We start from the raw sequence: 27,431 nt of genomic DNA on the forward strand, positions 1-27,431 counted from the left end.
TTTGGGTTAGGGCCAGAAGGAGCACTCCAGATAGTATGCAGATCAAATTTTGAGAAGCGCCATCCCAAAGAAAAACAACGGAGGGTCAACCGCCCTTTCTGGAGAAGTCGGCGGGGCTTGGCGACTCTCAGGGCGCCCGCTCAGGAAAAGCCGGGCGAAACAAGAGAGGGCGTCCCCCTTCCTCGCCCCACAGGCCTTCAGAGACCACCCTCCGCTAGATCCCATTTACAAGCGCCGGGCGAAGGCAGAGCCTGGCCAATCCTCCCAGCTCCTCGCCCTCCCTTTGGGCAGAGCCGCGGGCCAAGACCCGCCTCGCAGGCCGGCTCGTGAGCTCCCGGGGCGGCGGGGCAGGTGGGCGGCCCGCCCTTCCTCCTTCCGTCCCGCGGCGCCGCGGCTGCGAGTCCCGACCCCTGTCCCCAGCCAGGTGCTTAGTCACGGTGAGGCTGCGTTCGCGCCGGGCACCCCCTCCGCCCCGGGCACCGCCCCGGGCCGCCGCCCGCGCGCCACTTCCGCGTGCATGGCCCTGCTGCCCCGGCTGAGCGCGAGCACGGGGCCGAGCTGGCGGCGGCCGGCGCGCGCCTCTCTGGGCTTCCTGCTGCCGCGCCTCGGGCCCACCGCCGCTCCGCGCGCCCTCTCCCGCGCCATGGCGAGCAAGCAGGAGCCGCAGCCGCAGTGCCCGCCGCCCGCCGCCGGCGCTGTGACCTCCTACGACTACCTGGTGATCGGGGGCGGCTCGGGCGGGCTGGCCAGCGCGCGCCGGGCGGCGGAGCTGGGCGCCAGGGCCGCCGTCGTGGAGAGCCACAAACTGGGCGGCACTTGCGTGAGTACCGGCTCCCACCGAGCGCTTCTCCCACCTCTGTCGCTGCAGCGCTGCGTCCTGCAGCCTCGTTTTCTCTCGCTGCTTAGCCTGGGCTCTTTGCTAATGCAATCCCCGCCGTCCAGGCCCCGAGGGTGGGCTTCCAACGCTGCTCTTTCCCACCCCGCATCTCAGGACTAGTCCCTCTCGGGTCAGGACCCCACCACGTTCAGATGACAGAGGTGTAAAGGGGCTTTCCTGCGGCCTCCGGAGCTTCGTGGGAAAGAGAGTTGTGTGCTCACAGCTCTGAACCCATTAAAGACAGCCGTGGGTTATTAGGTCTAACATAACTTTCTTGCATCCTCACTCTTCAAGGCGGGAGAATAAGGATTGTGTATCAGGCTTGATCTTCTCAATAGTAGATCCACGAAACCACAAAACTGCATTTGGGAAAATTGCAGCTGCGCTGTGTGTGTGTGTGTAGGGGGTCATGTACTCGAGGAATGCGATTCCCGCTCATGTCTTCAATTTCAAGGGCAGGTGATTTATGGCGCTATATCTCAACCTGGCTGCGTATTAGATCACCTGAGGAAAGTGTGAAAAAATTCTCCTGCCTGGGTCCTGCTCCCAGGGCTTCTGATTTAATGGGTGTGAGGTGTCGCCTGATCCTTGGGGATTTTTAGAAGTTCCGCAGGTGATTCTGAATGCAAGCCAGGTGAGAACCGCTGAATACAGGTTGCCTTGAGGAAGTATTGACTATTAAACGAGTTCTCAGGCCTTTTGCCTTGTTTGGGGGCGGATTTGAAAACTACAAAAAAAAAAAAAAAAGGCTGCAAATCCCCAAATACAGAAACTATTCAGGATTTTTTAAAATAAGTTTTATTTCCAAGATACTGGTGTGGCTTTTTAATCACAAGACTTGAGCGAGGTACTTGCTGCTGAATGTTAAAATACTTTAACCGAGGGTAATCTGGGATGGGGCATGGGTTCCCTAAATTCCTTTGGAGACTGATGTTTGGGAACTCCTTCAGGGCAAGGATGGGTTTCTTATGTTTGTTTACCTCTTATCACTTTAACAAAATGCCTTGCTCAATAACCGCTTGTGAAATAATGAAACTCAAAATTAACAGCTAGGAAAGGGCTGACTCCATTGCCCAGTGTTCATTTTTCACATACAAAATGAAAATGAAAATAAGGAGAAAGAAAAAATTCTGATTAATTTGGACTTTGACACCTTAATCTAGAAGATTAGGAGAATTCAGATTGAGGGGCACCACTAAGAGGCCCCCCAGGGCAGCTGGTGAGAGCACTTGATAACTTCTCACCCTGTGCCTCTGGTTTTTTCTTTGTTTTCCTCCTTCCCTGTTTATGTCATAATCTGCCTGTGGCATCTGCTGCCATTGCCTGGTTCCACTGGTATTAATCAAGAGGATTTGACCCCTTGAACGTTGTGCTCTTTTAAAGAATTATCTGTACGTGATCAAATTGACAATAGCAGCTCGAAAGGTTAAATGAGAAGCTTAGAGGGTAGTGAGTTTGTGTTAAAGATGGTGAAATACTTTCGAAAAAGATATTACAAGAGGTAGCACAACTTGAAGAATGTTACCGTTGTTGCTGAATCGTACGGGTGGAAATTGTTGAAGTGTTGTATATTTTGTTGCATATAATTTTCACCAAAAATAAATTTAAAAGAGAGGCTGATCCTTTTTCGACTTCTCTTAATGAATGTGGAAACCCTGGTGGGGTAGTGGTTATTACAGCTGCTAACCAAGAGGTCGGCAGTTCAAATCCACCAGGCAAGCACTCCTTGGAAACTCTGTGGGGCAGTTCTAGCCTGTCCTATAGAGTGGCTATGAGTTGGAATAAACTCATCAGCAGTGGGTTTGGTTTGGTGTGGTTAATGAATGTGAACACACTGAGAGATTAAATTACTTCCCGAACAAGCAAAGGGCTGCTGCTTTACAGAGTAGAGTGCCTGGCCCTGCTCATCTCATTATGCTGAAGCAATTTTTATTTCCATCTAAGCATTGATGTCTTTGGGAAATTCCCTGTTTAACATTTTATATTACATTTCATTAGGGCTCTTCTAAAACTGGCTTTTGGTTTGAATTACAAGGAAGGGAGTAAGTATAGGCTGATTAATTGGTAAGATATGTGCAGTATAATGAATTACTTAATATGGCTCTTTTAGCCATGCATGGTCTGGTAACTCCCACAATGATTGGGTAGGACTATGCAGATTAGGTGCTTATGGCCTGCCAAAGGGACTGGACAGCCTGCTAATAATGCAAATAAGGTGCATGAAACCCTTGTGGGGGTGGGACCATACAAATAAAGGTGTATGGAACTCTAACAAGGCAATTGGTCAGTTTTGCCATTCTTCTGAGCTTAAAAGGAGCCAATCCCATAAGTGGGGAGGGGGACCTCACTACCATTAGGAAGAGGAACTAGGAGTGGATCAAGTACTTTGGATTTGGGGTCCGTGCACTGAGAACCTAGACCCAGGAGACAGAGAGCTGTAACACTGAAGATGGCACAAGATGGCAGAGGCAGGAGGTGGTGGATGGTTGCAGTGGCTTGCCAACCCAGGGAGCAGGAATGCGAAGTGCCTTTAGGCAGGAGGCTTGCCGATGAAGGGGGGTGCCTCTAGGCAGTTGTCTGCAGAGCTAAAGGGATATGCTGACCTGAGAGAGCTGAGGGCCTTCAAGCTGGTGGCATCCTGGTGGAGTGGGTTGCCTCCAGGCAGTTGTTGGCAGAGCTAAGGATCATTGTAACGCTTGACTGAGCAGGGCAGAGGCAGGACAGAAGCTGTCCTGATTAGAAAACTGTATCTTGACTTGTTGGTGTTACTTCCAAGTTAATCCTGAAAGGTCAGCAGTTTCAACTCACCAGTGGCTGAGTTCCTTCAGAGAAAAGCCCTGGCAATCTGTTCCCATAAAGATTATAGCCCAGGAAACCCTATGGGGCAGTTCTGCTGTGTCATATAGGGTCACTATGAGTCAGAATTGACTCTGGCACACAGCAACAATAACAGCATCAGTGGCAAAGGCATGTTGTTGTTAGTTGCCTTCAAGTCTATTCTAGCTCATGGTAACCCAGCCTGTACAGAGTACAACTGCTCCATAAGGTTTTTCTGTTTTGTTATTTATTTTGCTTTTGTCATTCCATAAGGTTGTCATGGCTGTGACTTTTCGGGTGTTGATCACCAGGGCTGTCTTCCCAGGTGCCCCTGAGTGGGTTCAAACCGCCAACCTTTCGGCTGGTAATGAATCCCTTAATTATTTGTACCAGCCAGGGACTCCTTGGCCAAGCATAGAGACCAAGTATGTTGTATAATTTAGGTTGACTGAAGCAGAGTGTGTCTCTGGTAGAAGTAAGAGATGGGAAGCTGATGGGTGGTTTGTGTAAAAAATGTAGAAGTTCTGGAAGTGCGGTGAGCAGTGCTAAGTTTTTAGCAGGAAAGTGACATAGTAATAGTGGTTTTGTAGTAAGCAGTACTCTTGAGACATGTCCCTTGGGGAGTCCAAATAGAAGTTTCTTTAAGATTGACTCTACAATCAGTTCTTTCCCAACTAAAATATATTAATTCTGAAGCTTGGTAAATTTTTTAAGTTGTCATGTTCAAATAAGAATCCTCTAGCAATCGTATGTTTTGCTTTTGTTTTATTTTTGTTCATTTGTTCAACAAATTTTAATGAACATCTACTATGTGTCAGGTACTTTTTTATATGTGGGGTCACAACAATAAGCAAAGTTGATAAAAATCCCTGTCCTCAGAGAGCTTACATTTTAACTGTTATACGTATTTTCTAAATGTTCCATGAAATATTTTTGTGACAACAAAACAAAACAAAACACAAATAAAGAGTGTTCATTTTGTTTTGTTTTAAGCCTCCCGCCATGAAAGTTTAGATTCTTGGAGGGATAGAGCCGGATGTGATTTTGGAATTCCCCTAATCCAGCGATTCTCAAATTACACTGCCCAGTTTTTTTTTTTTTAAATGGGGAATTGACATAAGGAGCTGACTTTTAATTTCATTTTTTTAAGCAATGACCATTAAAAGAGTACTTTCATTTACTATCACTGTTATTTATTTCAAGAGTGGTATTTTAACAAAAAGTAGGAAGCTTAAATTTCAAATAAAGGACGGTCCTTCAAGTTGAGTACTTTTAGCTTTATGAAACACTACGTGGTCTCCGTTGTTTTCATCCCATTGAGGATTGGTCTTGTCATGGATCAAATTATGTCCCCCAGAGATGTGTATCAACTTGGCTAGGCTGTGATTCCCAGTATTATGTGGTTGTCCACCATTTTGTGATCTGATATGATTTTCCTTTGTGTTGTAAATCCTGCCTCTAAGATGGTAATGAGGCAGGGTTCCAGGCAGTTATGTTAATGAGACAGGACTCAATCTGCAAAATTAGGTTGTGCTTTAAGTCAATTTCTCTTGAGATATGAAAGAGAGAAGCAAGCAGAGAGACCTCATACCACTAAGAAAGTAGTGCCTGGAGTAGAGCGCATCCTTTAGACCCGGGGTCCCTGCACTGAGAAGCTCCTAGAGCAGGGGAAGATTGATGATAAGAACCTTCCTCCAGAGGCGACAGAGAAAGCCCTCCACTGGAGCTGACATCCTGAATTCGGACTTCTAGCCTACTAGTCTGTGAATAAGGAAGACTGAAGAATTGATGACTTTGAATTATGGTGTTGGCAAAGAGTATTGAATACACCATGGACTGCCAAAAGAATGAACAAATCTGTCTTAAAGAAGTACAGCCAGAATGCTCCTTAGAAGCAAGGATGGTAAGACTCTGTGTCACGGATTGAATTGTGTCCCCAAGGATATGTGTCAACTTGGTTAGGCCGTGATTCCCAGTACTGTGTGGTTGTCCTCCATTTTGTCATTTTCCTATGTGTTATAAATTATAATCTCTGCCTGTGGTTAAATAGGATTAGGGTGGAATGTAACACCCTTGCTCAGGTCACATCCCTGATCCAGTGTAAAGGGAGTTTCCCTGGGGTGTGGCCTGCACCACCTTTTATCTTAAAAGAGATGAAAGGGAAGCAAGCAGAGAGTTCAGGACCTCATACCACCAAGAAAGAAGCACTGGGAGCAGAGTGTGTCCTTTGGACCCAGGGTTCATACTCAGAGAAGCTCCTAGTCCAGGGAAGATTGATGAGAAAGACCTTCCTCCAGAGCTGACAGAGAGAGAAAGCCTTCCTCTGGAGCTGACGCCCTGAATTTGGATTTCTAGCCTCCTAAACTGTGAGAAAATTAATTTCTCTTTGTTAAAACCATCCACTTGTGGTATTTCTGTTACACCAGCAGTAGAAGACTAAGACACTCTGTCTCACATACTTTGGACATATTATCAGGAGACACCAGTCCCTGGAGAAGGACATCATGCTTGGTAAAATAGAAGGTCAGCTAAAAAAGCAAGATCCCCAATGAGATGGATTGACACAGTGGCTGCAACAATGGGCTCAAGCATAACACTGCACAGGACTGGGTACTGTTTTGTTCTGCTGTACACAGGGTCCCTGTGAGTCAGAACTGATTCAACGGCACCTAATAACAACAACAGACCGTGAGAGAATAAACTTCTGTTTGTTAAGGCCATCCACTTGTGGTATTTCAGTTATAGCAGCAAGTAAGACAGGACTCAACAGATCCTTGTTGGATTTTGGGAAGCATTGTTCTAGTCCTGCACCCTCATTTTACTGAGGAGCAAACTGAGTATCAGCTAACATGTGGTTAAAAAACAAAGCAAGATTAGTATAACCTGTGGAATGAGGGGCCTAGCCCTCAGAAACCATCCCTTTGGTGTAATTAGGTGGAGCAATCTATGGCTTAATGAAAGCTTTCAAGCATTGTTCTCAAATACGGAAGAGGAACCTTCTCCCCTTTGCTTCTTAGGAACCAGACATTCAAACATTTGGTTAAGGGTCTACCATGTGGATCTCCACCCCCAGGGTTTCTGATTTAGTAGGTCTGGGGTGAAGCCCAGGCAGATGTATTTTTTAAAAGCTCCATGGCTGATTCTGGTGTACGAGAGCCTGACACAACGCAGGAGCCACTGGGGGGCAGGGACCACAGAAAGGCTTTTGCCCAATGAGCATTAGGGTGAGTCCCGTGAATTTTCTCTCTCTCACTCCTGCAGAATTTTGGGGTCAGGTGATAGTGAATTTGGATCTAGTTTCTTAATTGTATACTTTGAAGTAACTAGCCCAGATTTCCTTCCAGGGGAGTCTATAAACCAAAAAGAACCCATTGCCATTGAGTCAGTTCCAACTATAGTGACCTTATAGGACAGAGTAGAACTGCTCCATAGGGTTTCCAAGGAGCGGCTGGTGGATTCACATTGCCGGCTTTTTGGTTAGCAGCTGAACTCTTAACCACTGCACCACCTAAATGCAAGGGTGGCGAGACTATGTCTCACATACTTTGCATATGTTATCAGGAGGGACTGGTCCCTGGAGAAGGACATCATGCTTGGTAAGTAGAGAGTCAGTGAAAAAGAGGAAGACGCTCAACGAGATAAATTGACACAGTGGCTGCAACAGTGGGCTCAAGCATAGCAATGATGGTGAAGATGGTACAGGACTGGGCAGTGTGTCATTCTGTTGTTCATAGGGTCGCTATGAGTTGGAACCAACTCGAGGGCACCTAACAACAATCACCTCAGGAAGCATTTTTTTCTTGATGTGATATAATGGAGTAGACCCCACCATAAGAGACCATGAGAGATACGTATTTTCGATCTGTAGCATGACCTGAGTGTTCACTTTTCTTTGATCAAATTTATTACCTTAAGACATTTGAGGGAAAAAAGGGGGCAAGAAGCTCAGGTGTGAGATAATCTCGCCCCCATACTATGACGTAAAGGAAGCAGCTGGGGCGAGAACTAGTACTAAACAAATGAATAAACTACAGAAAGAGGTAAGTGTAGGCCTCATGGCCTGATTCCACTCTTAAATTAGTCATTATTTTTCTGGACCCGACAAAAAATTGTAACAGTAGGGCACAGGATTAAACGAGGAATAGGAAACTGAGAGAAATAACTGAACTAGTTCAGGTAAAGGTAAGTAATTCCTTGCTGCCTCCTGAGATTAAGTCATTTTTGAGGCAGAAAAATAGATGAGATCTTTAAAATTCAGCTTTGGGAGTCTCTGATGTAGACCAAGGAGAAACAGAGATCGCCCACAGCCAACATGAATCAGTCTTCTGGGAGCTTTGTCTTTGTGGTTTAGTTCTGCCTACGCAGAGGTTGGAAGAGTTGGCTTGGGGTGAAGTTCTTTCTGATGCCTCCTCCCTGTGCCCCAGGGCCTGTGGGAGGACTTGTTCCAGTAATGTTCTTGCCAAGTGTTACTGATTGCCAGAGAAAGAGTAACCACCTTTCCATGGGTTGGTATGCAGGTCTCACCAACGAGGATTGAGGTGGAAGGGTTGATCACAGAGACAAAAGCCTTCTTAATCATTGATGTCACTGTGGCCTGTGCCAATGAGGCATGAATGAACATACTGATTTTCTTAAATCATGCACACAGTTGATGCCTTGTTTGTTGAAGTCATAATTTCATTGTAGTGGCCAGGACACATCACCCAGCACCCCTCATTTAGTATTTTTAAGGTTCAAGGATAGTTGGGATATACATTAGGTGGCCAACTGCTGTCGAGTCGATTCTTACTCATAGTGACCCTATAGGACAGAACAGAACTGCCCCATAGAGTTTCCAAGGAGTGCCTTGTGGATTCGAACTGCCCATCTTTGCGTTAGCAGCCATAGCTCTTAACCACTATGCCACCAGGGTTTCCCCCATAGAGTTTCCAAGGAGTGCCTTGTGGATTCGAACTGCCCATCTTTGCGTTAGCAGCCATAGCTCTTAACCACTATGCCACCAGGGTTTCCCTGGAGAGTTAAGGGGTCTGAATTTGCCTTTGAAAAAAAATGAGTGCAATCTAGTTTTCCTTCTGAAACCAACTCTTCTGCTAGGATACCCCTCAAGACAGTTTTAATCAGAGTCTTACTTAATCCAACTTTCTTTTTTTTTTTAAGTTAGAAATTTTACGAAGTGCGCAAGAGGAAATAAACATATGTGCACCAAAATATGTGTGTAAGGATGCACATTGCAGTTTGGGAGGATTTTCTCCCTAGCCTTACCAGTCCGAATATTTTCTTAAGCAAGTGGTTAGTTTTTACTTGTTGAAATCTTAATTACTGTTTGTGTTTTGTTTTTTACATTGGCTGCTAGAAAGCTGAGGGTCAGATTTGTGGTCTATTTCTAGTAAGTACGTAAGACTCCTCAGCATGGGCGAACCTCACTGTTTCATCTTCCTTGGACCCTCAAGAGTCATTTATATTTCCACTAGAGGCTTTTTCAAAGGGGCCATCTTTGGTGTTTATCCAGAATATTCCACAGTAAGTTTCCCAGGAATCCTATAAGACAGCTACTCAGATGGTCCTCTTGCCCTTTTCTGCTTGGTGGGCCCTCTTACCTCCATGCTTCTGTTCTCTTCTGCTCCCTCCCTCTGAGCCCTGTCCTACCTCCTGATTGGTGGCATTCCTGCTATGCACAACCCCCTGAAAAAAAAAAAATGCTGCTGCATAAACTTCTGTATCTCATCCTATAAGGAAAAAAAAGGGGAGTTCTTAGCTATTGCTGGAGCCCTGGTGGTGCAGTGGTTAAGAGCTTGGCTGCTAACCATAAGGTCAGCTGTTCAAATCTACCAGCCATTCATTTCTTGAAAACCCTGTGGGGCAGTTCTACTCTGTCATATTGGGTTGCTGTGAGTCAGAATTGACTGGATGGCTACAGGTTGTCTTTTCCGGGTTTAGAATAGGAAAAAGGAAGTAACTGTAGAATGTACTCCATCATGACTTAGAACTCGGGGGTTTCTGGTTTGATGCTTGGTGTTCATTTCTTACAGGTTTGTTTGATGGTTTTAGTTTAACGTTCTTAAAGTATGTCTTTTTTTTCCTAGGTGAATGTTGGATGTGTACCCAAAAAGGTAGGATATTTATTTTTTTTTCCATTTCCACTCCTCTTTCATATTTGGTAAATCACGATCAGAATAAGGATGTTTCCCTGTGTGATTCTTTCTACAAAAATGAAGTGAGAAGAACCCAACTAAAAATGGCTTAAACAAGACAGTGGTTTTGTTTACTGGTATTTTTTCATATCACTTATTAAGAAGCCTGGAGAGAGGCAGTTCCTGTGATTGGCTCAACACTTAGGAATATCTGAAAGGACTCTGGATTTTCCTCACCTTTCCGTTCTGCCATATTAGGTCTGTAATCGACAGTAACCTCCCTCACAGCCACAGGAAGGTTCCAGGAGCAACAGGCAGGGTGTTCTCATCCACTAGTGTCTCTGCACATTGGTTTAGGTCCTCCTGGCCAAGGTTGAGCTACCCCTACAGGGAAGGGGTGATAACCACAGAAATAGTAGCTTCCAGACACTAGCCGCGTCAGGCATGCAAAAGGAAGTCATCCAGACACTCACTACATGGTAAGTTCCCCCTGGTGATAGACTTGCTGTAGTGGGTTCAGTGGAGGCATTAACCAGGGATGGAACTCAGTCTCTGGTCTCAAACTTCTGATAGTCTGGAAGGAACAAAGATTGACAAGACATCTGTAATCAAGGTCTAAAAGAAAAGCACTCTCCATGCAAGGGATCACTTTCTTAAGGGGAAGGTCCAACCAGGAAATAAAGTTTATACATAGCTGTCAGTCCAAGTGGCGCAGTGGTTAAGAGCTCAGGCTGCTAACCAAAGGGTCGGCAGTTTGAATCCACCAGCTGCTTCTTGCAAACCCTGTGGGGCTGTTCTACTCTGTCCTGTATGGCTGCTATGAGTCGGAATTGACTGAACAGCAGCGGGTTTGGTTTTTGGTATCAGTCCAAGTGCTGATGTGACCAGGACACCAAGTGCTTGACCCCGACAGAAGGGTGCTCCTCCAGTGCCCGGCTGTGGTTTGTAACGCCCCAGAATCCTGCGTTGACTTTGGTCTCTCATCTGTTCTTGTGCATCTCGGAATCAGTTTTTCCAGGAAAAACAGAAATGTTTTTCTCCTGACAGGGTGTGTCAAGATCGTTGTGGGATTTTTGTTTCATTAGGGGTAGTTTTTGTTTTTAAACACAGAAATATTTTTCCCTATAAATTAAGCATGTATCATGTGACTTTGGGTGTTTCATACGACTCTAAGCTTGCATTTCTCAAGTCGTTTGAATGACATTTCAGGGTTTGGTATATGGATTACCTTTGTGGTAAGTTGTGATTAAATTTTTATGTACTTTGGTCCTAGTCCCCATCTTTGCTGTTCAGAAATTCAAATTTACTGGTTCTGTCAGTAGTAATCAGACAGAGTAGCGAGATGATTATCTAACACGGGAAAGAATTTGTCTTATTTTTTAAAATGATAGATTCATTTATTACAGCAAATGAGGTTATATTTAGGCCTAGTAGTTAGGACTGGTCATCAGCACAGGATAGCTTTTTCTCAGTAAGGAGCTCCAGCCAGCAAACCAGGTTATTGAATGGAATCTTCTTAAGTATTTCCATTAAATTCTGTAGCCTCAAGAATTCTCTTTACCACAGTAGGAATTTTTGGTTCTAATACCTGTTGCGCACATCACATCAAACGAGCCTCTCATTCTTTACCCCTGACAAAGAAGAAGAATTGACTCTTATTTCCAAAGCTGCTTCTTGCTTATATTTGCAAATAATTTTGCTCCTCATTTGAATGTACTTTCAAAACATGTTATAATAGCTTACAAACTTATGTAACCAAGATTACATTTTAAATTGACGGCTTTCTATTATCATCTAATATTGTAATCTTATCAGTGACGCACAGCTGAGTTTAATTCCAGAAAGGTTTCTTGTAATCTGTTCCTTAAACCCACTCCGTATAGGTAAATTTTTTCTAATTTAGAAAAAGTTCTTTTTTTCCTTTGGGGAATTTTCTTGAATTGCTTTCTTTCGTTTTGGTCCCTGAGTTTGGAATCTATTGTATTTGAAGACATACAAATATATAAATTATGTAAATTAATTATAACATGATTTTATAATTAAACCAATATGATACCAAATATACCAAATTCAGTGTTAATAGGTGCTAAAAAAAATTTATTATTATTTTTTTTTATCTTACCAAACCCCAGTGCCATCGAGTCGATTCCAACTCATAGCGACCCTACAGGACAGAGTAGAGCTGCCGCATAGTTTCCAGGAAGCGCCTGGCGAATTCGAACTGCCTACCCTTTGGTTAGCAGCCACAGCACTTAACCACTGTGCCACCAGGGTTTCTGGTGCTATCTTAAGGCCTTATTATTTTAAAATACTATCTGGGCTAATACTGAATAGTAGCCTTGATTTGTAATATGTCTTCCCATGTTGTTTCACTCTTTCCTTCTGTTCTGATCACATGTCATAGACATTTACTTTGTATGTCTATAAAAATTTCAAAGGAGCCCTGGTGACACAATGTTTAAGCGCTTGGCTGCTAACTGAGAGGTCGGTGGATCAAACCCACTGGTGGCTCCTCAGGAGAAAAGATCTGGCAATCGGCTCCTATACAGTTTGCAGCCTTGGAAACTGTATGGGGCAGCTCTGCTCTGTTACATAGGGTCGCTATGAGTCAAAAGCAACTTGACGCATGCGTGCACAGACGTGATTTCAAAGTGTTTTCACATTCTGAGGATCAGTTGTTAACTGTCTCTTATTTTGTAGAACAGAGTGAAGCCCAAGAGTAACTCCCCCTTCCAGAAGGGTAGAGTGAAGCGGCCGCAGAGAAGGAACCAGAACAATGGGTCTGCTGGCCCCTACCACCTTGATTAGGTCTGGACCAAATACCCCAATCAGCTCATATAGAGCCACCCTCTCCAGAGGGTGTTCGATGCTATGACATCACACATAACACAAATTGGAAGTAAATAAATAAATAATGCACCTCATAATGATACGAGTAAAGGGATGTCATAGCATAATTGAGTTAAGGATGCCAATTTCAATTTAGTTACCATGATGATCAGTTGGGATAAAAGACATGCGTTGAACCTTTGAGTTCCAAATATCTAATTACGTACACCCTTGCAAGAACATGTTCAGAGTTACTGAATACATAATAAAACCAAAAGAACCAAACCTGTTTTTGTTGAGTTGATTCCAACTCATAACGACCCTATAGGACAGAGTAGAATTGCCCCATAGGGTTTCCAAGGAGTAGCTGGTGGATTCCAACTGCCGACCTTTGGGTTAGCAACTGAATTCTTAGCCACTGTGCCACCAGGGCTCTGAATACATTATAGGAATTTGTTATTTTAATGTTTTTTGTCCTCAACTATATCTGAAAGATGTCTTCAAATGACTGTACTATAAAGTTAGGATGTAACTCCATTACCTGGAACTGAAAGAGGGCGGGGCATAAATAAATCTAAAACTTAAAAAAAAGAATGTAAGTAATAATAAATTTTAGAGGAATATGAGGCTTATTCTGTTTTTATAGCCTTTATAAACTACGTAATTTAATAGCAAAAATAATTTTCCCCAACATTTCAAAAGCCCCACTGTAAAATCTACTTGGTCATATTTCTGAATTTGCTCTTTTAAAATGTTTAGTTTTGTTTTTACTTTAAAGGTAATTATTTTCATATGCTATTATAGAGTTATCATTTCATTCATGACTTCTATCTTCCCTCAAACTCAGAGACTATTGGGTCCATTTTTACAGGTAATGTGGAACACAGCTGTCCACTCTGAATTTATGCATGATCATGTTGATTATGGCTTTCAGAGTTGTGACAGTAAATTCAATTGGAGGTAAGTGTTAAATGCCCAGAGGGTTTGATTTGCCCTTTTTTTTTTTTTTTTTTTTGCTTTCATAACTAAGTGAGCCATCCTTTTTGGAGCCATCAGATTTTCAAAAAAATTTTTAGCAAATTCATTTATTTATTCAACAAATATTTGTTGAGTACCACCATGTGCAAGGCTCTGGTGCCAAAGCAGCTCACCTGGCTTAGGTACCATGGATGCCAATCGAATATTCTTCACAGGGTGGAATAAGTGCTTCTACATGTGGGAAAGCAGATGGACATGAGGGAAGAGATGAATGTCCTCAGAGACGTTCACCCAGCGGGGTTCTTGGTGACAGTCTGTGGTTGTCTGCTGAGGGGTGTTCAGAGACAGATGGCTTAGTTATTGAGTGAAAGAGGAAGATCCTATTTCTCAGTGATGACTCAGGTTTCGTTGCAGCGTTATAAAAGAAAAACGGGACGCCTACGTGAGCCGCCTGAACACCATCTACCAGAACAATCTAACCAAGGTTTGTAAGCTGGCTTTTAAACTTTGAAAGGGAGCTCTTCACCCCTGGAGTGAGCTACCAAGTCTGGCCAGACTAGACCATAAACTTTTGGATGTATCTCTTATTGGGTATTATTATTATTTCTTTTGCTGTTAATGATTATGAAGTTAACCTGTCAGAGCAGAAGCCTCTGTCTTGGTAGGCTTCTTTTCTACGGGGAGTGGGTGGTGTGTGCCAGAGTCACATGACTGGGTCTTACCTGATGGCTGCATTTTGAGTAGGTCTGGCCCTCCACTTAGATTGAGAAATCAAACACGTAAAAGACTAACTTATGTACTAGTATACAAGCTCTTAGGAGCCCTGGTGGCGCAGTGGTTAAGTGCTTGGCTGTTAACTGAAAGGTTGGTAGTTCGAGCCCATTAGCCACTCTGAGAGAAAGATGTGGCAATCTGCTTCTGTAAAGACTACAGCCTTGGGAACCTTGTGGGGTAGTTCTAATCTGTCCTTAGGGTCACTATGAGTCAGAATCGATTCGACTGCAATGGGTTTGGTTTGGTTTGGTTTTGGATGCCAGTTTATTAATTAAAATTAGGAGTGCTGTCTGGCTGAAAACCTGGCATTGCTCATTCGCTCAGAGCACCCTCATCCTTGGTGATTGGATCAACTCAGGAGACAAAATTATGGTTCAGAAGATTGCGTGAATGAAATCGGATTAAAATTTTTTTTTAAAAATTGGGGCAAAGGTGTGTTTGCCTCCAGCACATACACATCCTTCACTGTCCTGAGGCCTTTTCTGCCTCAGTCTGTACATGTCGTACCATCTTCTGCCTGGACGACGCTGGGGACATTGACAAGTTGTGTATCATCCAGCTCTCCTTTTGCTTGACCGCATACATCCCATCACGTTTCGCTTGCCTTTGTGGTCTCACTTTGCACTTCCTAAGATTTCAACATAGCTTAAGTCATGTTTAGATCAGTAGATACTTGACGATATTTGGGCACCGTAATCTCATTAGTAGCATGTTTATAAACCATTTTTTTGGGTGAATTACTTCTAAAGATGTTTAACCATGTATATCTCTATATTGACTTTTATCATTCATTGGGATTATTTTTTAAAGCGTGATATTTTCTGACCTTACTCCCCAGTTTGAGGGCCTGAAGTCCCCTGTACACTAAGAGGTTTTAAGACTCCCAGACATGAGCCTTAACATACCATTTGCTCTACTTAAACATCCAAACCAAAACCAAACCTGTTGCTGTGGAGTCAATTCTGACTCACAGCGACCCTACAGGACGGAGTAGAACTACCCCATAGGGTTTCCAAGGAGGAACTGGTGGGTTGGAACTGCTGAACTTTTGGTTCGCAGCCAAGCTCTTAACCACTGCGCCACCAGGGCTCCAAAACATCCGTACCAAATTAAAAAAAAAATTAAAAACTAGTATATTTCTGTCAAAGGATAGAAAAATACTGAGGAAACACCAAAACCAAAACCAAACTCAGTGCCGTCGAGTTGATTCTGACTCATAGCAACGCTATAGAACAGAGTAGAACTGCCCCATAGAGTTTCCAAAGACTGCCTGGTGGATTTGAACTGCTGACCTCTTGGTTAGTAGCCATAGCACTTAACCACTACACCACCAGGGTTTCCCTGAGGAAACAGGATTTGTTAATATTCACAAATCCAAGTGTGTAGTAAAATTTAACTATGGCCTTTTTCTTTCTAGCATTTATAATATGGGGAAGGAGTTACTTAAAGTTGACCCAGAAATTCTTAGTAGGAGGGGAAACCTATCTAATATCCTGAGGAATGAAAATAAAAATCTAATCATTTCCTCCTCCAAATGGTTATTGGTATTACTGCCTCTCTACCCACCCCCTTTTTGTCTAGCACCCCAAAGAAATGGTTACATAGAGGCTTGTGAGCTTTGGTGTTGATCTTGGTTCAGCTTGATAAAACTGGGCACCTGCAGGACCAGGCCTGGATTGTGGTGGCTGGAAAGGAGGAGATATTCGGAAACAAGCACATTTCCAAATTTTAAAACATTCCATTCTGTGATCGTGCTTGCATGGTCTCATTATCCTTGTAAGGCGATTATATCATGGCGGGCAGAAGTTTGCCATCAGTCCTTGTCTTAGTCATCTTGTACTGCAATAACAAATGCCACAAGTGGGTGGCTTTAACAAAGAGAAATTTATTCTGTCACAGTTTAGGAGGCTTGAAGTCCAAATATAGGGTGCCAGCTCCAGGGGAAGGCTTTTTCTGTCTGTTGGCTCTGGAGGAAGGTTCTTGTTGTCAATCTTCCCGTGACCTAGGAGCTTCTCAGCACAAGGACCCCAGATCCAAAGGACAGGCTCCACTCCCTGTTCTTCTTTCTTGGTGGTATTAGGTCCCTCTCCTCTCTGATAGCTTCTCTCTTTTAGATACAACCTAATCCCGTAGATTGAGTCCTGCTTCATTAACATTAACAGTCTCTAACCCTGCCTCATTAACATCATAGAGGTAGAATTTACAACACATAGGATAATCACATCACAAAATGGTGGACAACCGCACCATACTGGGAATCATGGCCTAGCCAAGTTGACACATATTTTGGGGGGATACGGTTCTCAGTCCCCAAATGAAGGCCCTGGTGCAGAGCAAATCATAGTCTGGGTTCTCAACATCTCCAGCACAGAACTTCACTGTCATGTAATTTTGTGATATTGTTCCCATTTTGCTCAAGAAAAACATTTCATTTTCCTCTCTTGGCCAGAGTCTGTGTTTCTCTCTTGCCTGTACTCCCTTCACCTTTGTCTTCGTGCCTTTCTCAGCATTCTGCCCGTCCTCTAGACCCCTCAGTTTGTTTTCGTTGTGAGTAAGGAAGACTTTCCCTTTTCCCTTCTTCTCTTGGGAACTGAGTTGTAATGTGCCTTGTGGGAGTGACTTGCATATATTTTTTGGTCCCTTGGTTTTGGCCCAGCAGAGCACCATGATTTCTTTTTACTGTACACTTCAGCATCAAGTGGTAACTCCCTCACTTCGATACCAAGTACTAGGAATTCTGCAGGAATCTGAAACAACAGAGAGTTGTCTTGGTGCCAGCTAACCGAACATCAAAATCCTTGGTAGAGAAATAGAGCTAATAAGTTGCAGCAGGTGTTTTTATTTTAAGAACAAGGTAATATTTCCGTGGCTCCTTCTTCAGGCCCATATAGATATCATCCATGGCTATGGAGCATTCACATGTGATCCCACGCCCACCGTCGAGGTCAATGGGAAAAAATACACCGCTCCTCACATCCTGATCGCCACAGGTGGCGTGCCCTCGCGTCCTCCTGAGAGCCAGATCCCCGGTGAGTCTTCCAAAGGCAAATACTGTCTGATAAGTCAGGAGGTTTTACCGTTTTAATAACTGTTGAGCCATTGGGGGAGGGGAACCCTCATGGCACAGTGATTAAGAGCTTCGCTGCTAACCAAAAGGTTGACAGTTTGAATCCACCAGCTGATCCTTGGAAACCCTATGGGGCAGTTCTACTCTGTCCTGTAGGCTCGCTATGAGTCAGAATAGACTCCATGGCAATGGGTTATAGGGGGAGGGGTGTGAAACAAGGAACAGAGATAGACAACTCAAGGTTTTGAGTCTGGAATATTGGGGAAAGGTGGTCCCTTTAACCGAAGTGATAAGCTTGTAAGGGAGATGGTTCTGGACATAAAGTTAAGGTTCAGTTCTAAGTATATTAAGTTTGAAGCAAAGTAGAATGGTATAGCAGGCCAGTTAGAAATACAGAAGTGGAATTTGGGGAAAAGGTCAGAACTGGAACTACCCATTTGGAAGTCCTTCACGTGGAGGTAAGAGTTGTTTGAAATGAAGAAAGCAGAGAGAAGAGGACCAAGGCTGAGCTGAGGGGCTCACGCCTACATTTGTGGGTGGTAGAGAGAGTGAAGCAGAGCCAGCAAGAGTATTCATGAGAGCTGAGAAGATCTTAGTTCTTTGGAGGAATTACAAAGTTATTTAGTTATCACTCTCCTATTTCTGGAGAGAAAATAAAGAATGTTGACTCGGGAAGACTTATTTGGCAGCTCCCCCAAGTAGAGACTTCAAGAAAACTTGTCAAAACAGGGTATGTTGGTGGAGAAGGTGATTGGCTCTTGCATAAAATGTTGTGATTATTTTACAAGAGAAAGCACAAACTTGTGTGATCCGTGGCATTTTCCTGCTCAGGTGCCAGCCTAGGAATAACCAGCGATGGGTTTTTTCAGCTGGAAGAATTGCCTAGGTAAGCTGGTTTCCTTCCCGCACTTCAGCGATTCATTCTTCTTCCATCTCTCCTGCTGACATTTTTCCTACTGCCACCTCTCAGCTATTAAATTTAGGCATTTCCGAATTCTGTCCTCCTACCTCTTCTCTAAGGAGCTCTAGGGCTCAGTAATTGAGCACTCAGCTGCTAACTGAAAGGTTGAAGGTTTGAACCCACCAGCCGCTCTGTGGGAGAAAGATGTGACAGTCTGCTTCTGTAAAGATTACAGCCTTGGATACCCTTATGGGGCAGTTTTACTTTGTCCTGTAGGGTCACTGTGAGTCGGAATTGACTTGACAGTGTACACCAACAACAACCCCTTCTTTATTTGGGTATCTCATCCACTGGAACCACTCAGTAGATGACTGAAACCTTTAATGCTTTTGATCAGAGACCGTTGCAGAAGTTTTAGATTCAGAATCAAATACAGGGTGACTTCAAAAAATAAAGGGTGCAGCCCACCAGGTGAAATCAGCCGGGGCTTCCAAGTACAAAAACAAAACCATGTTTCAAAACTGCCTTCTTTCTTCAGCTTGATACAGCATCAGTTGGTCACGTGTCTAAAATAATGTTGATTCTGGTTTTTAAAGCGGCTAGTGCAGAGGGGACTCCGTAAATGACGACTCTGTCAGGGTCACAGAAATACGTTTTCTGAAATTGTTCTTTGTGTAAGAATAGCCCCAGGAAACCTCTGTCATGGATTTGGGTATATAGATGGAAAAAAGATAACAAAGAAGATTGTTTCTGGAATTTGAGCCTGTTACAAATTACAGGCTTTCTAGGTTAGGGGGATCCACCCTTCATGGTAAGAGATGACACCTAGGGACAGGAGGAGGTATCCTGTGGGCCCGGAGACTGGCCTTTATTTCCTTCTGTGCAGCGCTCACTCTGTAGTCAAGGTTGCTCAACTCTGCTGCTCCCTCGGTGTGTGTTGCCAATCCAGTTTGAGGTCTTGATCCTTTGCTTTTACAAAGGCTTTCCTGGAGGCTGACTAATGAGCCACGCTCAGATCTTTACTTTAATTCACCTGGAGCCACAGACAGTTAACAAGGGGCAAGTGAGGGCTGCTTTGCAGTTCCACAGCTCCTTTGAAAATGTCCCCTGAAGATACTCAGATCAGGTGGGCTTCTGAGTCAGTCTTCTGACTTGGAAGAGTTTTGAGAAAAACTGGTCGTCTTCTCAAATTTGCTGTGAGGGCATGGAAATTTGTGTCAGAGGACAGGCTTCCTTCCTACACGATCCACCCTGAATGGTTTGGTTTTAGGGTTGAATGATAGGAACATGTGAAAATGTGTCTGGAAATGTGGTCGTGACTCATCATATTTAGGTGATATGATTTAATCTAGATTTGTCCTCCAGGAAGCTTCATTATAAATATCTGTTTATTATATAGAGCCCTGGTGATGCAGTGGTTAAGAGCTCAGCTGCTAACCAAAGGATGGCAGTTCAGATTCACCAGCTGCTCCTTGGAAACTCTATGGGGCAGTTCTGCTCTGTCCTATAGGGTTGCTATGAGTTGAAATCGACTCTTATGCAATGGGTTTGGGTTTGGTTTTTCCATTGTTACAATGTTTGTGACTAAGTAAATGATCAGGTAAAGAATAAGTTCTGTAGGCAAAGTGTCATGTGCTGTGGGCTGTATAATTCCGTTTTTACCCTCAGAAGTCCAGATAGAGGTTGAACCCTGTGGAATGGCTGTAGCCAAAGTAGTTCTGAGTCCCACAATGAGGTAGCAGAGGCGCCTTGGGGATTCAGAGGAACAAAAGATCATTTCCAGTGAATACTTTAGTGATAAGTGGGGAAGAAAGGTGCTGCTGGGAGCTGAGAGGGAAACATTAAGTTCCTTGCAGTTCTCTGAAGAAGCCAGGTTCTTTTGCACGTGTTTCTTGTATGTTCCCTCTGCTTGGACTGTATCCCCCAGCTCCAGCAAGACCTGACTACTGACCTCTGTGCCTCAACAGTCTTCAGGGTATGTTTCTCCCCTTTAATGTGTCTCAAGGACAGGGCCCATTACCCACCCCATCTAGCTCAATGCTTTGCACAGAGTAGCATTTAAATAAAAACGTTTAGGGGAAGAAAAGTAAGATGGGTAGAGGTAGAAGAAGGAGGGGAAGAACCAAAAAAGGGAAAGAGGTCAGCATCTAACAGGAGAGAGGGAGATGGAAATGGAAAAAGAGCTGTTTCATAGGTTCTGAACTATCTAGAGGAGCCCCGGTGGTGCAGTGGTCTTTTCATACCCAGGGTTGTAGGACAAGAGGGCCATGACTTCTAACGTGTAGCCATTTGGGTTCATGCTTCATCTTCCATTCAAACTATAAACCCTCTGAGGTCAGAGATTTGCAACACAGACTCCTTCCCTGTTAAAAAAGCCAGATGCCATCGAGTTGATCCCAACTTATGGTGACCCCATGTATATTGGAAGATATCCTTTGTTCTCCCCCTGATTGTTTCCTTCTTACACAAATGTTGTAACAATAGTAAAGGACCATGTTTGAAGCTTTAGAAGATTCCAGAAGCTTCAGCTGAGGGGCATTTATTTTCCCTCACAGCATGGCTGTAAACATTTTTGCACTAGCACCAAGGTCTGAGCTCCTTCACCATTGATTCAGACCTTTGTCCAAGCCTTTATCTAGTTTTTAAGATTCTTTCTTAGACCGGATTCAGGTACTTTAGTTTTACTGCAGGTCTGTATTACAAACTAAAATGGCTTGCTTAAATCAGCCTTTAATCATATTTCAAGGATTAACGGAATTGAATAATGATCCAGGAGAAACACTGAGCAGAGAAGAAAAATGATGGTGAGAAACGTGGCCCTGATTATAGTTGTAGGCGAGAGATCATTGCATACAGAATCATCTCTAGTTTCAAAGGTTTTTTGTTTGTTTCCCCTCTGAAGAAATGAAGCTAACGGACTTTTAAAGCAGCTAGAAATACATATTCCCTTCTTCCACAAAGGGGCCCTGGTAGCAGAGTGGTTAAGAGCTTGGCTGCTGACCAAAAAGTTGAAAGTTCAAATCTACCACCTGCTCCTGGGAAACCCTATGGGGCAGGTCTGCTCTGTTCTGTAGGGTTGCCATGAGTCAAAATCGACTCGACGGCAACGGGTTTTCTTCCACAAGGGAGCATTTTTTGCTTAAAATTGGATCTTGGAACAGAAAAAGGGCATTAACCTCCCTGCACTCCTGGTAGGCGCAGTGTCATCGTTGGTGCGGGTTACATTGCTGTGGAGATCGCCGGAATTCTCTCGGCTCTGGGTTCTAAGACATCACTAATGATACGGCACGATAAGGTAAATCCTATCCTTTTCCCTTCCCTTTCCTTGATGTTAGTTTCTTAACAAAATCGACATTGAGAATTTTCTCTTATATCGCCATTAAATGGTAGGGTGCAAAGCATATATGTGGATGGAGGTCACTTGGTCTTTTCCATGTGGGGCTGCGTCCACGTGATGTGAGTTAGGCCTTGTAGTCCCTCTCAGCCGCCAGCTGCCACATGACTCCAATGATTTTGATTTGATCAAACTGGCCGGTATTTTCATGGTGAAATGGTCAGTAGTCATCAGATCAGATGCCTTAATAAGGAGGCACGTAGGCTTAAATACAAATACTAGTTAAACAGACTGACAGGCTAATTTTTTATTCAGGGAATCAATTTCATATGACCAGGTAGTTAACAGTCAGAAAAATTCAATAAAATGGTTTTTCATTAAAAGGAAACTTAGAGATCTGCTTAAACTGCATTTTATAGATGAAGCAATTAAGACCAAGGGAGGTTTATGACTGCTAATGAGTGTCAACACTGGGAGTCAGTTAAGGTCTCAGAAAGCCAGGCCGTCGTCTTTGTGCTGAAGTGCAGCCTCCAGGTGGAGTCGTTCTTGGTGAAGTATTGCTCTAATGTGGTTGGGGTACAACGTCAAAGCTTTCAGATTGGCTAGGGGGCAGTAACAAGAGTGCTGGTTCAAGAATCTGGGTCCTTTTCTGCCCACAAATAAAGATGAGAAGGCAGGAAGGAGTAGAAGATCAGGATGAAAGAAAATGGGGAACCCAGAACGGAAATGGGGAGAGTGCTGACACATTGTGGGAAATGAAACCAAGGTTGTGAAAACACTTTGTGTACAAACTATCGAATGGGAAACTAATTTGCTCTGTAAACTTTCCCCTAAAGCACAGTAAGGGAAAAAAAAAAAAAAAAAACCTCCTGGGTCCCATTGCTGGCTGTCCTTAACAAGCATATGACTTGGGCAAGTCACCTAATGCCTTTCGGTCCTCGTTCCACAGGGAAGGGATTTCTCAGACCTCTGACCATTCAAATGCTATGATCCTAATTCTTGATATTCGAGTTTATGGAGAGAAAGGAGGGATAGGGGTAATGCCAGTCAGTGTATAATTCGGGGAACTTTCTCTTTGGCTTTGAAACTTGTCGTGTAATTAACCCCCAGGAGATTTATGTCCTGAATAATGTTTTTCACAGGTAAATTATTCTGCATTGCTGGAATAGATCCAACAGATTGGAAAAAAAGAGAAAAGGCAGAGAGATGGCCAGCCGGGATTTAATAAATGAATAAGTAAATAAAAAACAAACTGCAGTAGTTGATCTGTAGAGAATTCCTCCATTTGAAAAAGTGGCTTGTTTTCAGAGAAACTCATCCATGGGCTTCCTTCCCTCTTCTTCTCTCAGTGCTTCAGGCACATTCTCCCTCTTCTTCCAGTTACCAGTTGCCAATCTGACACAAAGGGTCCTTGTCTTTTCCGGAGTAAGAATACGTGTGAGAGACAAACTTTATAGACAGCAAACTTTATTTTGCTTGAGTCAAGCAAAAGGAATCAGCAAGGATCTAAGCCTCTCCAAAAGACTGACTGGAACCGGGAAGCAAGGCTAGAGCTTATATGGGTTCAGTGGAGACAATAATGAATATTTAGTGGGCTTCTTTCAAGGGGCGGGTACTTCTCAGAATGGCGGTGCATATTAATTAGGTTGCCTGAGTGCCCGGAATCCAAGATAGAACCCACTGATATTCAAGATGGACTCCTTTTAGCAACCCTTGGCATCACTTATTATGGGATATAGTGCAAGCCCATTTATCTTTGGCACGATATCACCACCTTTGGAGGGCTAAGGAAGGTTAAAACAGCTGTCACACTTTGTTCTTCTGTGTGCGCAGGAGCCTGTAAAGGGGGAAGGGACTAGAAAAAAACACTAAAAAGGAGATAGTAATTGTTTCAGCCTTATCTCATGTTGACAGGGTGTGGTTCTTGTTTACCCAACTTTTAGATGGTAATCACCTTTTAACAGCTCTTTTGTTCTGTCAGCCCAGTTAACGTTATCTATCTCACCCCTGGCCTGGTATAACTCATGACCTACCACGCTAAACCTGGGGGGGTGCGGTATGTGTGAACATATGTGATTGCAAATACCTAAAGCTAAGCTAAAGAGAGGGAATACTAAAGGGGGAAGAGAATTTCTGCTCCCTAGACCAAAAATATATGTATATATTTATTTTTTTTTTAGTCTTACTGGGTTTTTACGGGTAGTCTTACTGGGAAGGGGAGGAACACGATGATGATAGTAGAGGCCTGAAAGTTGACTGTTCATCACTCTAAAATAGGTGTTGGTACCCTTTTAACTCAGTACTGAAGTCACTCATGAGGATCACCCTTCAGCCAAAGGTTAGACAGACCTATAAACAAACAGTAACACACGTAGTTCAACCTTGTGTACGAGACTAAATGGGCCCACCAGCCAAGGGGAAAGGATGAAAAGGCAGGAGGGGACAGGAATGCTGGATGAACGGAAATGGGGAATCCAGTCGAGAAGGGGAGAGTGTGGACACGTCACGGGGTTGGCAACCAATGTCACCAAACAGTATGTTCATTGTTCAGTAAGAAATTAATTTGCTCTGTAAACTTTCCCTTAAAGCACGATAAAAAATTAAATTAGGAGTTGGTGACGTCCAATGGAATTCTGACATTGGTGGCAACTTTAAGAAAAGGTTTATTAAAATTCAGCTCAGGATGTGACCGTCGATGAAGGAGGGATAAGAGCGAGCCTTTAATCAAGTTTTCTTCTGTTTTCTACCACCATTCCCTCTGCTGCCCATGTCTGTATACAGGTACTTAGAACTTTTGATTCAATAATCAGTTCAAACTGCACCGACGAGCTGGAGAACGCAGGCATCGAGGTCCTCAGGCACTCCCAGGTATGAGGCCACACCTGTTACAGCCCTTGCTCACCTCTCTTGTGAAGCCCACTTCTAGCTTACGCTTCGCCCAGTTAGCTTTATTAACACAGACACTGTGGTTACTCCAGTCCATTTAGTCCCTTCTAGAATACTATCAGTTATTCTTTTTCCTAAGAAACTGTATTTCACAGTAACGTATTCATGAAGCCAAAGTAGAAAAGATCAGAAATCTAGGATTTGAATTTAGAACTCAAGCTTTGATCGTCGTGCTCGAGTGTCTTATTGAAAGTTCTTATTTTTCAGGTTTATTTATTGTTCAGGAAATGTTGTTATGGAATCTGTTTTTCAAGCTCACCCTTTTTGGCTGTGTAGATGGAAAGAATTATTTTAAAAAACACTTGGCTTCTCCTAAATTTCAGCGGACTTCGCTTGGAAAATTAGCCTTATGAAACGAATTTTCTTTTTTTCGCAGCTTCACCCTTTCAGCATAGGCCATATGAGGTGAAGTACTAAATGTGGACATGCAAAAGTGCTAGACAGGTGGTTGCGGGTCAACATCAGAATCACCTTAGGCCCATCACTTAAATATGCAATGTGCCCAACTGTCCTGACTCTCATTCTCACCTCCTCCCCTCCACTCTGATTAAGAACGTCCAAGGAGAAACAATGATCATGTAGTTTGAAAAACTTGCCTCTGTGATAGCCCACTCCTTCACCTCACTCCAGCACAGACCCCTGGGCTTAGGTTTATAACATCAGATTTTGTCATGGTTCTTAAGAAGCACATGTTTAAACATTTTGTCTTTAACCTGAAACATTTTGATGGTGTCTTAGTTTGCCAGTGCTGCTGTTCTGAAAATACCACAAGGGGGTGGCTTTAGTGAAGAGAAATTTGTTTTCTCATACTTTAGGAGGCTAGAAGTCCAAATTTAGGACACCAGCTGTAGGGGAAGGCTCTCACTGTCCACTCTGGGGGGAAATCCTTGTCTCAGCTTTTCTGGCGTTCTTCTTGGCTTTTTGGAGATCTCCACATGGCATCTCTCTTTCCTTCATTTTGCTTGCTTGGCTCTGTGCCTAATCTGCTATGTTTATATCTCAAAGAAGGATTAGGCTTATTAACATAATAAAGAAATCCTTATTCCCCAATTGGATTCCATCCACAGATATAAAACCAAAACCCATTGCCATCCAGGCAATTCGACCCATAGCGACCCCGTAGGACAGAGTAGAACTGCCCCATAGGGTTTCCAAGGAGCGGCTGGTGGGTTCCAGCCACTGAGTGTTTAACCCTGTGTCACCAGGGCTCCTATTCCACAGATATAGGGGTTAGGATTTACAACACATACTTTTGGGGGCACAATTCAATCCATAACGGATGATGACATAAATTGACATTTCTGGCCATCAGCTGGGTGATTTGGGACACTTTGGAAACTGGCTTGGCCCTAGGGAATTCTAGTGTTGATGGCCTTTGAGCAAAAGTGTCTATTTCAACATGTAGAATTCACTGGAGGTTTTTTGTTGTTGTTTTTAAATGTTAAGAATACTAGTTTCATCTTTATTTACTTGCCTTTGTAAAATTTTTTTCCCATTTAAACACTTTTTACGTGCTAATAGGTCAAGGAAGTTAAAAAGACCTCGTCAGGCTTGGAAGTCAGTGTGGTTACTTCAGCTCCTGGTAGGAAACCCACCGCTACCACGATCCTGGATGTTGACTGCCTGCTGTGGGCCATTGGACGGGACCCGAATTCCAGGGGCCTTAATTTAAACAAACTGGTAAGCTGATTTAGAACCGGTTGCCATGGAGTCCACTGCAGCTCATGGCAACGCTTAAATGTGTGTCAGGGCTTTCAGTGGCTGATTTTTCAAAAATACATTGCCAGGTCTTTCTTCCAAGGCATCACTGGGTGGCTTAGAACTTCCAACCTTTCAGTTAGCAGACAAGTGCATTAAATGTTAGCACCACCCAATGTTTTTTAAGATGACCTAAACATTCTTAAATCTCTTAGTGGCCCTGTGACCTTTTTCCCCCCTCGTTGTTGTTGTTAGGTGCCATCGAGTTGATTCCGACTCATAGCGACCCTGTGTACAACAGAACGAAACACTGCCCAGTCCTGTGCCATCCCCACAGTCATCATGCTTGAGCCCATTGTTGTAACCACTGTGTCAGTCCTTCTCGTTGAGGGTCTTCCTCTTTTCCGCTGACCCTCTACTTTACCAAGCAAAATTTGGGTGGAGTATATTGGATTCCGTTCTCTTCATTCCATACATCCAATTTGTCATAAAATCCCATTGCTTTTTCCTGTTACCTTAAAGAAAAAAACTTCATTTTCCTTTTGAGTGTCATCACCCTAGGTCAGATCTCTGTCATCTCTAATCTAGATTGTGCAGCAGTTTGCTGACTAGCTTCCTCCTTACAGATTTTGTTTTTACTATCATAATTGTCTCTGAAGTTCTATAATGATTCCTTATTGTCTGCAATGTCTAGTCCAGATTGCTGAGTGTGTAGTTCGTCCTTCGCTTTGTGATACACCAGGATGGAATGGATATGAAGCAAATCTCTGGGCTCTACCAGTGCTGTATCTGCAGCTAGCGTTCTTACCTGTACTTGTAAATTTTGAGGAAACCCTGGTGGCCTAATGGTTAAGTGCTACTCCTGTTAACCAAAAGGTTGGCAGTTCGAATCCACCAGGTGCTCCTTGGGAATTCTATGGGGCAGTTCTACTGTGTCCTATAGGGTTGCTGTGAGTCGGAATAAACTCGACGGCAACGCAGTATAGTAGCTTGAGGCATGGTCCCCGGAGCTGATCCAAGTTTGAGCCCTAGTTTTACTCCTTACAGGTTGCCTGGCCTTGGGCAAGCAGCTTCATCTT

General features: G+C 43.7%; 1 protein-coding gene across 1 annotated transcript in view; it reads left to right on the forward strand.

Annotated features, from left to right (window-relative positions):
- The first annotated feature begins 394 nt into the window (after positions 1-394).
- Positions 395-27,431, forward strand: part of GSR (glutathione-disulfide reductase) — a 35,632-nt gene continuing 8,595 nt past the window's right edge. The window contains exons 1-9 of the mRNA XM_049866733.1: positions 395-820; positions 9,778-9,804; positions 13,526-13,614; positions 14,047-14,116; positions 17,288-17,435; positions 18,305-18,359; positions 21,570-21,669; positions 24,490-24,576; positions 26,176-26,334. Of these exons, the coding sequence (XP_049722690.1) occupies positions 518-820; positions 9,778-9,804; positions 13,526-13,614; positions 14,047-14,116; positions 17,288-17,435; positions 18,305-18,359; positions 21,570-21,669; positions 24,490-24,576; positions 26,176-26,334 (1,038 nt within the window). The 5' untranslated portion in view covers positions 395-517. The remainder of the gene's footprint in view (positions 821-9,777; positions 9,805-13,525; positions 13,615-14,046; positions 14,117-17,287; positions 17,436-18,304; positions 18,360-21,569; positions 21,670-24,489; positions 24,577-26,175; positions 26,335-27,431) is intronic.

This window comes from Elephas maximus, chromosome 22 (genome assembly GCF_024166365.1).
Source record: "Elephas maximus indicus isolate mEleMax1 chromosome 22, mEleMax1 primary haplotype, whole genome shotgun sequence".
In the NCBI taxonomy this organism is placed as follows: Eukaryota; Metazoa; Chordata; class Mammalia; order Proboscidea; family Elephantidae; genus Elephas; species Elephas maximus.